This window comes from Dermacentor variabilis, chromosome 11 (assembly GCF_050947875.1).
Source record: "Dermacentor variabilis isolate Ectoservices chromosome 11, ASM5094787v1, whole genome shotgun sequence".
Taxonomy (NCBI): domain Eukaryota; kingdom Metazoa; phylum Arthropoda; class Arachnida; order Ixodida; family Ixodidae; genus Dermacentor; species Dermacentor variabilis.
This window is the reverse complement of record NC_134578.1, coordinates 111315442-111327828: the sequence shown is the minus strand read 5'-3', so window position 1 is coordinate 111327828 and position 12387 is coordinate 111315442. Positions and strand designations below refer to the sequence as shown.

The 12387-nt window shown below is 48.4% G+C and overlaps 1 protein-coding gene across 1 annotated transcript in view; it reads right to left on the bottom strand.

Moving 5' to 3' along the window:
* LOC142563431 (lipase member M-like) overlaps nucleotides 1-10959 on the bottom strand; it is a 32019-nt gene extending 21060 nt beyond the window's left edge. The window contains exons 1-2 of the mRNA XM_075673985.1: nucleotides 10864-10959; nucleotides 2333-2534 (exon numbers count right to left, since the gene is read on the bottom strand). Of these exons, the coding sequence (XP_075530100.1) occupies nucleotides 2333-2534; nucleotides 10864-10959 (298 nt within the window). The remainder of the gene's footprint in view (nucleotides 1-2332; nucleotides 2535-10863) is intronic.
* Nucleotides 10960-12387: the final 1428 nt, after the last annotated feature.

The window sequence follows — 12387 nt, the reverse complement described above, 5'->3', positions numbered from 1 at the left end:
TTTTGGGTTCGGTGTGAACATTTCAATCATACTATTCATCATTACGATATTGCCTGCTTGCGCGGCACCTACAATATGGTAATAAACGAGAATGTAATTGCGCAATTTCCGGCTCGATGCACCCTAGAAGCTGCACCACGCAGCAGGCAATGGTAAGCAAACGCACGCTGCAGAACACGTGCATTTTCCTTAATCCAGAATACAACCTTTCTTAATGTTAGCTGCACCTCAACTGAAATATGCATTGTGTGTTTGTTTACCTTTAGTCATGATTTTCTATTCCGCAAGGGATCACATACTCGGGCAGCGTCCTATTTTAGTGCGTTAGTAGTATTCTTGGAGCACTTCACACAGTTTTCGGAGACTACCTATCTATCTATCTATCTATCTATCTATCTATCTATCTATCTATCTATCTATCTATCTATCTATCTATCTATCTATCTATCTATCTATCTATCTATCTATCTATCTATCTATCTATCTATCTATCTATCTATCTATCTATCTATCTATCTATCTATCTAACCATTTTGCCGCCTACCTGACTCCTGCCACCTGGTTTGTGGCCGGATGGTTTGCACATCGGGCTCCTGTGCTGAGGTAACAGCATTCGAAACCAGCCATCGGACCAGCTTGGGTCACTCAGTGTCTGGAAACGTGTACATAGAGCGCCACTTGAACGAAGCTCTTTCACGCCGACGGGGGTCACTGTAGATGCAGGACCGCGTAAGCACCACTATTCGAAGAAATTCCAGCGCCACAAGCAGGCTTCGCAGTGGTGACGCTAGATGCCGCCGATTGTTCTTAGAAAAGCGCGATAGAGAAGTCCCGCGGTAGCACACGCCTCATACATTAATCAGTTCAGTGCTGGCGATACGCTGTGTGGAGACACCGATTCAATGTTAGCACATTACCGTTGACACTTATCGTGAGAAAGGTGCTGCTTGATTATTCCTGGCCTCAACCAAGCCTCAGCTACAGTGCCGGGGTGTGCCTCCTCGACACACGAAAAGCCCTCAGGTACGAGCGCCGTGATGCAACCTGATGCAGTGAACCAGGCCCCCTCCCCCACCCCCCTTAAATTGCGCTCTCTTCGTGCGAATGGGACGGCCGGAGAAAAACCTGCCGGAGTGCGCAAATCTCGGAGGCGATGGGTGAAGTCACATTTGACAAAGCGGTCCACATTTCGTTCTTCACAAATTTGATAATGCAAGAAATAAAATGAGCATGATTTTATTTGCTGACACTTTCAAAGTCCACGCAAGCCTACAATTCACTGTTGCACCTTACCATGTGTGAATGACAAAGTACATATTTTGCATGCTTTCCAGGGCGAAGAACTTGTAAGTGAACAATGGTGGTGTGCTTTCTTGGTGCTCCTTTTTTTTTCGCTTCATGAATATGTACCAGCTCTCCCAGCAACTCCTCAGTGAAAATTCTGACGCCTCTTTTCAGGCAGTCACAGTTAAGCCCGCGTCTTTTTGGCGAGGCGCTCACAGCGTGTTGTTATCTGGACCCTGATGAACTGTACACACCTATTCGCACTTAGGACACCATGCTTAATTTCTGCACGCATATGGCCTTGACAGGCATGGCCCTGTATGTCTACATGATATTCACCTAAACGTGACCAGCCCAAAGTACTTTTATAAAACAGAGGATAGGGTCGCCACTAGGTCCTGGGTATTATGAATGAGAGGAGAGCTCACAGTCTGCTATTTCAGCCTCTTCATACTTCAAAAAGGCGGTCCTAAACTGCGAATTGAGTGTGCCTCAGGGACCGAAGCTACTGTCCCAACACACCCTTAGACCACGAGCGTTCTGCACTACACAGGCCCTCTTTAACTTTTTAGTGACACACTGGTCTGGTCTCATCTAAATATTTTGATAATGTATGCTGCTTGCTTTATATGTGTTCTCTGCCCGTGGTATGTCCTGCGAATATAGATTGAGGACCATAGGTGTGCCTCAAGGCAAACTTCTCCACTTTTCACTACAGGGCTCCTCTCTCTCTCTCGCTCTCTCGCCCAACAACTTACTCTGCATATATAGTTATTTAGATTGGACTTGCGACTGCAGCACCACCCGTTCGGTCCGGTATTCAATTTCCTACTTACGTTTCATGTCAGAAAAACGTTGGACGTGCAAACACGGGTATAAGAATAGAGATGTGGACAACACCAACGTTCGTTTTCCTCTTCTTGTGCCCGTGTGTCTGCTCACCTAACTTCATTCTAACATGGAACGCTACTAACTATTTCAACTTCCTCTTCTTCTATCCTACTAGCGGTCCAGCCCGCGGGCACAAATGAACGAGACGTTCTCTTACCGAGGCTCTGGTGCGGGTAGTTGATGACCCACTCGGCAGCCGAAGACAGCAACCCGTGGACGAGGAGGACCGGTGGCCCCGTGAGCGCGCCGGGCAGTTGTCTTGCACCTCTCGGAACGCGCTGCAGGCTGAGCACGTAGCCATCCTCGGTGATAGTCACGTGCTCTTCGGCCGGGTAACCTTTGCTGCGCACGAGCTCGGCCTGGGTGACAAAGTGACAAAGACCTGCAGATATCTGTTTTCGGCAAATTAGGGCAATGGATGCAGTTTATTTAGTCCCTGAATTACAGCATACCACTGCATGACACGAGAATACGCTGTGGTGGGCCTTACACCATACCTACCTCCCGTGTGCCTTCGGTCCAGCACCTAAAGACCCAGATCCAAAGTGGTTTACTCCGGCTTCTACAGCGGGAACTGACTACTGCTTGTAGCTCTTTCCAGGAACGAATGCTACCGTATAAGCCGGAATATAAGTCGAGAGATTTTCTTTAAAAGAAACAGGGCGAACTCACCCCTGGTCTTATGTAGCGCTCTTTAGCTGAATGTGGTCGTCGTCTCGCAACCCACGGCTGTGCCTTCGGCTGTGTCTTTCTTCCGCTGTGTCTTTTTTGTGCGCTTTTCCAGTCGACCTCGCACGTGATTTGTTTTTTGTTTACTGAGCCATAAGCAGTGACACACGGAGGCAGTTTCCAATGGCGTCTGCGGCCGCTCAGCACAGCTTTGGCGTTTCTTAAGTAAGGATGTAATCTTGGCACTTACAACAGTGAAAGCTGTCGTTGTGTGAATCGCGTTGAACATCATTAGTGGTCTGAGGTAGCGCTTGCTTTATTGATCTAATGACGACAAACTGTAGGAGGCGGCCAACGACAAACAGTCATCCTCTAAGGACGTTTGTCGACAATGTTTGGATGAATGATTAACAACGAAGTTTGGATGAATGAGATTGCAGATCACGATGATGAATGAGCGATACCGCTGTAAAAATAACGGCTTTTCGACAATATTTTGAAATGTCTATGTTTTTTTTTCTTTTCACGATAACGAGTCAACCTACATTCCCACTCGACCTATATTCCGATTGGTGTACTACTCGGTAAACAATTTTCAGTGCTGCCAAGGCTAAGAACGGGTAAGACAACGTTGTAGATGCTGCCTCATGAATGATAAGTTTGCTAAGACACTACTCCAATTCCTACATAGGGAGGTCCGAGATTTTACTTAAATACACAGCTGTGCAATAAAATGAACGCACGGGCTGATTGGCAATTCATATTCACGCATCTACGGCGCAGAAACAGGTGAAGCACAAATAGCAAAGATAAGGCATGAGTGCTTATTTCCAAGTAAACCTTTATCTTCAGTATTATAGGTCAATGCGCAAAAGTAAATGCATAGATGAGTAGCAATCGCAAGAAAAGTGCCCTAAATACGAGCCTAAGTACATGTAGGTAATCATTGTCGCAAAAAAAAAGTTAATGCTGTACTAAACTCTTTGTCCAGCGAATTGTAGAAAGTTTTGGCCTCCGAAAGGGCCGGTCAGTCCAATATATAACACAATGAAAGAAAAAAGAAGGTAGAGGATTGCAAAACACCGACATAGCTAATTTAAACATTAAACTAGGGGAGCAAACTTTCGGATCGCATAAAAATCGCGTAAAGCGAAACACTGGGCTCAGTGTATATGCACGAAATCAGTACCCTTCTAGAACATTGTCTTAACGGACAAGACTCGTTAACTAAACGATGACAACAATACGGCAGGTGGGGTTATCGTACGGTCAATAAACTGCCGTCATTTCTTTGTGACAGATCTGTCCGTAGGCACTTAGAACGACAATATTGTGGAGTCTTAATTACTTATCTTACAACGAGGGTGGAAATATTTTCTTATGCGTCCGCTTTTCTAAACGAAGCTGTGCTTTGTACTAGGCAGTTCTATATGTTATTTCACTCCAACAACTTCAATTATCGAATAAATGCGATTCACTATGCATAAAATTTCTGTATTCAGTTAACGAAACACGTATACAATGCGGCCACGTCAGGTCAGAATGCTTAAGTCAGGTTCAGTACAGATTCAGTGAAACTTCCCTGCCAACGAAACGCTTTAAAACAAAATTACCTGTATAAGGAAGGACTCCGTATGTGCCGGCCGATTTTCTGTCTTTCATATATATTGCGACCGCCTCTATAGCGAAGACTGCTAAGACTCAACTACCTGTACAACGAAGGAATTTATGCCGGCCCGACGGCTGATTGTTACATTACAATGAACGTGGGTAGCGGTGACACCGCTGCTTCCCAGCTCCGCTATCCACAGCTGCGGTGCGCGTAGGGTGATCGCTATTGGGCTCGACATCGACCACGTGGAAGAGTCCAAACCCCGTGCTACCTTTCTACCTCTATTACATACATACACGATGACAGGCTCGAAAATGACAACTGATGACGTCTTCAAGGCCATCCAGGACAGGAAGGAAGCGAACGTACCGGAGATAAAGAACCGGCCAATGAACCAGTTTTGACCAGGGAGGCAATCGTGACATTCGACGCTCCGCAGCCGTGACCTGCACCGCTTCTGGGTTTCACCGCACGGAATGGCGTCCGTGTCGATATCATAAGGTCGGCTGCAATAGCAGATTCCGCCACACGAAGCACGCGCAAGAAAATATGCCTTATTGATGTGAAAGCCTTAAGTGGCTCGTTGCGATGGCTCATACCTAAAAAATGTGGCGTCTAGTTGAGTGGTACAAAAGAGTAATCAGCAATGGCTCCTACTCCCGTAAACAAAGATGCAATGGATCATACCACGGCAAGAGAGAGAGAATCAACTTTTATACTGAGCCCTTAGTAACGGTTGGTGCGCGCTGGCACCAGATGGGGTGGAACCTTCTTCTCAGGTCCCATATGCGTCCAGCAGTTCCTGGCCCCTAGCCGCCAGCGCGAGCTGGGTCGGTAGGTCGGGGCTGGACAACAAGGTCTCCCATCGCTCGGGGGGATGGGGCTGGGGAGGGGGGGTAGGGATGGTGGGGGGTTCTGGGGCATAGTGCACTCTGCAAGGATGTGTGCTAGAGTGTCTTTAGATCGTCAGCAAAACGGGCATGAAGTGTCGTGCTCTGTCGGGAACATCTTGTGCAAGAGCACGCGATGCGCTAGCGACCCCGCTTGCGTGCGTCGCACGATCGTTTGCTGCATTCGGCTGAGTTGCGGATGCGGACGGGGAAGCCTACATCTGCCGCTTCTGTACATTTGCGTGATTTGTTTGTAACTTGTCACGGGGTTCGGTAGCTCTGGCTCGTCCTCGGCCCGGATTGACAGTTGTTTGGCATAGTGGTCGGCGAGTGTGTTGCCTTCCACTTGCGAGTGAGCCGGGACCCACACGAGCTCAACGGCCCGTCCCGGTGATTTGCATTTGGTGAGGATGGCTAGTGCCGCCGGAGAGATGTCCCTATTGCGGTAGCTTGCGTAGGCGGTCTGGGAGTCTGTGACCACGGTCCTCACTCCCGGTTGTGCCAGTGCGAGGGCCACGGCCACTTCTTCTACTTCGGCTGTATTCGTCGTCCGTATCGACGCACCTGTGACCAAATTATCGATGGTGGTGACGACCGCCATTGCTCTGGGTCCGTGCTTGGGAAGCGAGGCGTCCGCGTAGAGAACCTCGGGGTCCTCTTCCAGCTGTTGAGCCAGTGCCTTGGCCCGCGCAGAGCGACTCTCGTCGTTCCTCCCCGGCTGCATGTTCCGGGGGAGGGGCTTGGTCTTAATAATGTCTCTCCACGTTGTGGGGAGCGACTCCGTTTTCGGTTGCTGTTCAATTTGCCATCCTATCTTGCGTAGGACGGCCCGACCGTGCTCTGTCCGGCTCAGCTTTACTCTCTGGTGGGATAAATGTGCTTACACCAGCTCTTCCACCGTTTTGTGGGTACCCATTTCCAGCAGCTTCTGCATTGACGACTAGACTGGGATGCCCATGGCGAGTTTGACTGCTTTCCTTATCGTCGTGTTCAGCGTCTCGCGGTTCACCTTCGCAAGCTGGAGGTACGGGGCGGAGTACGTTACGCGTGACACGACGAATGCCTGCACCAGGCACAGTGCGCCTTCTTCTTTGATTCCTCTGTTCCGGTTGGTGACTCTCCGGATCATGCTCAGGACCTGCTCTGATGTGGTCTTGATTTTGTTGACGGCTGCGTGCGCCCTACCGTCGCTGCGCAACAGCAGGCCCAGTATCCGGATCTGCTGCGTTGACTTGATCTCTGTGCCGTCAATGGTGATAATTATGTTTGGCGGCGGCTCTTTCTTTGGTCTTCCGGGCTGTACCATGAACAGCTCCGATTTCTGTGGAGCGTAGCTGAGGCTGCAGGTCGTGGCATACTCGTGGACGGTCGTTGCCGCTCTCTGCAGGGCTTCCTCCGCCCAGGCATCGGACCCCTCGCGGTTCGTCCACATCGTTATGTCGTCGGTATAGAACGCGTGGTCGACGCCCTCGATCTGATTTAATAGTTCGGGCAGGGGCAGGAGTGCTAGGTTGAAAAGCAGAGGCGACAGGACCGACCCCTGGGGGGTACCCCTGTCTCCGAGCTCCACAGGCTCTGACCGTTTCTTTCCTATCCGGATAGTTGCCATTCTATTGGTTAGGAAATTTTAATATCGCCGTAGGTCTTGCGGCCACACCCCGTCTTGCGCAGGTTCTCGAGCACGCTGACGCGGGACACGTTGTCGAAGGCCTTCTTGAGGTCCAAAGCCAGTATACCCCGGGGAGCGTGCCTCGTTGCTCTTTTAATCACTAGTTCGTTTAATTAGATCAGGACATCTTGGGTGCTCAGGTGCTGGCAGAATCCATACATGGTCGCCGGCATCTGATTCGTCTGGTAAAGGTGTGTTTGAAGTCTTCTGAGAACCATGCCTTCCATGACCTTGCTCACACAGGACGTGAGCGAGATAGGGCGCATGTTCTCATGTTCTCGATTGTCAGAGGTTTGCCGGGTTTAGGTGTTTTCCTTTCGCTGTTTCCCTTTCGGGTGACGACGCCTGGTTGATTAATGAGCGCCATTTATTGGTCCTCCATTCCCTTTGCTAGAGCCTTGCCTCGTTTAGATTGGTATTTATAACCTCATGTAGTGTGAGTGGCGTTGAAGTCGCCTAGGACGAGAAGCGGCCTGTTCCCCGCCAATCTCTTCGCCTGGCTCACTGTCGTACTGCCTTTGTGACGGCCTGCAGTATGCGCTCATCACAAACAGGTTTCCGGCACTGCCAATCGTCCTTGTGTGAACCCCGACCAGCGTGTGTTCGCAGCCCTTTTGCGCAGTGAGGTGCTGGGTGGCTGCTATGTTGGTGCACCAGTAACGCCGTCCCGCCTTCCGTCGGATCTGTGTAGGTCAGCTAACCCGGAAGTCTGGGTCTGCCGTGTGTCTCTTACAACGCGATCATATCTGGTTTCTGGTCAAGCCCATCTATGTGAAGTTGTAACAACAGCAACCACCGCAAGAGGGCAAACTGGCAGCGATACTCGCAGCCATCAAACAAATCAACGAGAATCTCGGCAATATGAATGAACGCCAGGCTAGAGGTCTTCGAGAGTCAAATAAAGATCCTGTCAGTTAAGCATGAACGACTGGCGGCGAAGACAGCGACGATAACCCTGAAAAACAAGTTCGCAGCGCTAAGGAAAGAACGCGCCAATAAAGTAAACGAATCGATCGCGTACAGGCGCGGTCGCATCAAAACGTCAAAGGAAGATGGCGCAGACGCCGAACAGTAAAAAGCAAGTCCGCGGGGAGGAAACAACGATCATTTACCAGTGGAATTGCTGGGGCATCCGCACCAAGGAAGCCGAGTTACAACTTCACATAGATGCCACCGCAAGCTGTGGCTCATATCCCCTCAACTAAGCAAGCAAGAAATGCAATGGCTCATACACCCGTAAGGCAGAGGCTACAAGCGCTCAGCAAAGTGAAGCGAACAGTGCATAGATTAATTGAAATCACCCATACCACACACAGAGCAGCATACCTTCCAATAAAGAGCAAGATAAAAACAAGTATCAGAACCATCAATAGAGCATGGCATACATCCCTTGGAAGTACGCTAAGGCCAAGGATGCTCGCCAAACGAGAAACGAGGTGCGACTTGCAAAGTGGCGGGAGCAAGGCGTTCGACCGCGAGTGCTAGCTTCTTTCCCCTCCTGAGAGGATGCAACGTAAGGTAGCAGAGTAACGTCGTTGGCGCGAGTCTGAACCCGATAAACGAGCGCGCGAAGCCACAGGTAAGCGTCGAAAATGAGCCGAAGAAGCCGAAATGCGGCTCGCATACAACAGCTTGCCACACATTTAGTTCACACGCTTGCTTGCTATGTCTTGCCAGACGTCTGACCCCTCCGATCTTATTACTTAATGCATTACCAAGCGTGCTGTAGATTTTCACCGTCACGTGTTACGGGAGTGTAACATGATGCAGAATTTTTTTTTAAGAGTCAGTTATTTCACCAGAAGTTATCTTACTAAGTACCTCTTGAATTCGTGTTAAATAACCGGTTTATTTTACTGAACTTCCTTAGGCTGCTCTATTGCAAGCAGTACGATGTTCGATTCCCACAACGAACAGGCCTGTGTTACGAAGTATTTTGGAAGTCCCAAACACTTCCTTATATATACGTTGGACTACATTAGCCTTTATGTACGGTACTTACTTCGTCGACATCAGCAAGCTCAATAAAGATACTAATTGACGGGTCTAGGGCGTTAAGACATGTGATAGGCCATGTGAAAGCGTGTATATATAATTTAGCAAATAATGATTACCTTTAGTTGAAGAAGAACTGCTTCCGAATCACTTGTCAAAGAAATCTACATTCCTTTTGCGTAAGTGTTGCTGTACAATTAGGGCAGCTTACATAGTCGTTTCTTTAAAGCGCAACTTTCTTTGCTTTATGTAGCTGATGTAACCGTACAGCATTATACAGAATTTACGAGGGACATCCTGAAAGTAAGTTGGCTAATTTATTTTCGCATGGGGACTTTAATGCCCGAAATATATATACACAATGGTATCATGAGCTGTACACCTCGGAGTATTTTTCCACATAGTGGCCACCGACATTGGCGCATTTTCCGTAGCGTGCAATGAATTTGAAGAAACTGCTCTGGTAAAACTACGTGCCCTGCAATGCAAGGAAATCAGGCAGAACCTGCTCTACCTGAGCATTGTTTTGGAAGTGGCGTCCTGAGAGTGCGGATTTCGAAGTAGTGAACAGACAGGCGCCCGTTCATACCGGGTAACAGCACGCAATTCCATTGGCGACTACGTTGTCAGCGCACGTTGGTCTGTCATCGCGATTTGTCCTCGAATAACCTCGGGCACCCGATAGTCTGCGGCTACTCTCTCTTTTTCGGCGTTCTGCGCATGCGTCATTCCTCCTCCGCTGACGCTGCTTCCGTCATTAAACCGGCAACGGGCGTGGATTCTTATGGTGATTGTTTGTTTCACCTGGTGTACCACCTTCTCTTTAAAACACAATCACGAAACTTATTTTCGGAGCGTCCCTCGTACAAGAGGGAACTCCGAGGCTTTGGTCGTTCAGCTACCGGGGGAATAATGGCTTTGTCTATTTTTCTGCACTGTGGCATCATTTGTTTACATTCCTGTGACATCATTTATTACACTATTTGTTTTCCATTTCAAGTGTTCAAGAGGCCACACTTTTCTAAATGCGTAAGGTAATAAATTTCTACGCGCATCCACAATCACAGAGCAATGTTTTTTCTTTACAAAATGATTAGTTAGCAAAGTCATAACGCCGTTGAAGCCATAAGGATGAAGTTTAGGTAAATCCGTGATTTTCACGCTGGCTGAACAGCCATACCTGCAGCTCCCATAGGCACTAGTACCGGCGTTTTGTGCAATAAATATTGTAGGATAGGCAATTGCTTACAAGACCCTGGCATCCACTCTGTACGTCCAAAATTAAGCATCCCGTGGACGAAATTAGGCCTGCAATTCCCAAGCAGTTGCCCGCATCATGGAAAACTTAAACAAATTTTTCGGCCATCAAGCGTGCCTTTGTACAAAAAGAAAAAAAATGGTGAAAGGTTTCCAGTTAAAATTTAATTACTACAGCAAGTGACCAATTAAAGATTGGTTTGTTAGATAATACACTGCTCCGGGCGAACTTCGTTCCAACGTATCAAAGAGAGAGAATAAGGAAATACAAGGAGGTTAACCAGAAATTGTCTCCGCTTGGCTACCCTGTACTGGGTAAGGGGCAACGGGATGCGATAGGAAGAGAGAGAAGGATTTAAAAAAAGGGGAAAAAAACGCTACACACACACGCACGTACACACAAACTGTTTCTGTGGGCACTGTCACGCAGCCCGCAAAGGCGTCCCCCAACATATCAAAAACGCAACTACGGGCTTTCTGTTAAGCTTCTCGCGCTTGAACCAGGCCTTTGAGGCCTCACACTCAGCGTAGGATACATGAGGCGTTGGGCATGTTACGGTCAGCAGAAAAGCGTGGCTAAACTTTGCTCCACTCACCGGGCTGCGAAACGCGTCGGGTTGCCACTGGCTCAAGCTGCACGATGGCTGGGCGCGGCTGGCAAACCACAGTGCGCAATAGAGAAGCCATAGCATAGGTGCCGGCACGCACGCCAAAAGGCAGCAGGCACTGCTTGGCCCTTCGAGAAAGGCACCCCGCTTGTTTTGACCTTGAAGGCGGCGCTTTCGGTAGGCGAGGTCCAGGAAAGAGGGAAGTCCTGCGATCGCTGCCGTTTCGTGAACCGGGCGCGCTCGATTTTCTAGGTCACTGGGTTTCTTTCGGTCGCACGTGTCCAGGCGGCGCTGCTCGCCGGAATACTAATGCGGTGGGAAGAAACGAGCGAGTTTTTGAACCTCTCTGACCGCATCGGTCAAGGTGGACGGTTGATCAGATCGAGGCTTCAACGCGACCACATCGACGTCTGCTTACACATGCGACGTATGCACAGAAGATAAACCGCCGATAAACCCCTGATCCTTACAAAGTTAAACAATGGGTAATATTTATCGAAAACACGTTAAGTAATCAACTCTATTGATACAATACATAAATTCGGCGACGAGAGCCGCACTAGAAGATCTTTGCTACCACAATGATACTCCGTCGCCTCCTCCGCTATCCTAGGTAGCGACAACAAAGCTTGCGAATAACAGGCACACTTATATGCAATGCATAACTATTAACGAAAGTACTGCATATGCAAAAGTAGCCTAATACACCGTGTTAGAACAAAGGGTGTTCCAGAAGATGTGTTCGAAATCTGTTTAAAATAACGAATATGAGATAACTGAAAAATTTCTGCGAGATTGCTTTTCAAACAAAGACATGCAGTTTAAGATAACCATAGGTATTTATTAGATAAGCAGCTCTACCTTTTTAGCTGAACGAGTAAGATAACCGAATTGCTAGATTTGAAGCCCGCTTTCCGAGGAGCTCGTCATCGTTTCCAGATGTTGCATAGTGCTGGCAATGCTAATTTGTGGAAGGTAATAAATTCCTGCAAGGTCCTGAATTCCTGCAAGTTTAAACGTTTGTATTTGGTTCCATCCTGGAATGACAAACGCAACTGCAGAAGGATTTGTGTGGCAAAACCGTCCGAATGCGCTTGAATATAGCCAGGGTATCTAAAGTATGTCTGGTATAACGCCAGTTGTTGTGCTGCTATCATAAACGTGCCTCGTTTGCGAATAAGTCCCTAAACTGAAAGCTCAATTTCTGGAGCTACGAGTTGCCATGTAGTGTAGGAGATATTTGAGAACCAAAATTCGTGATGTGATAGTAGATCTTTGTACACGTGAATCACCGAATTGATATTCGTCCTCTCTCGCTCAATTAGTGATCTTGCTAGCGGGTGCCTTTTGTGCTTCGCCGACACGCGAAAGTCGTATCGACAGGTTTCAACCATCCTCGTAATAGGAAACGGAGGAAGACATCCCTTTGCAATTACTGAGAATTATGCTGCTCGAGGAACGCCTAAGCCTAGTTTAGGGCTCCGAGCTATTATTCGTTGGAGTCTCTCTTCA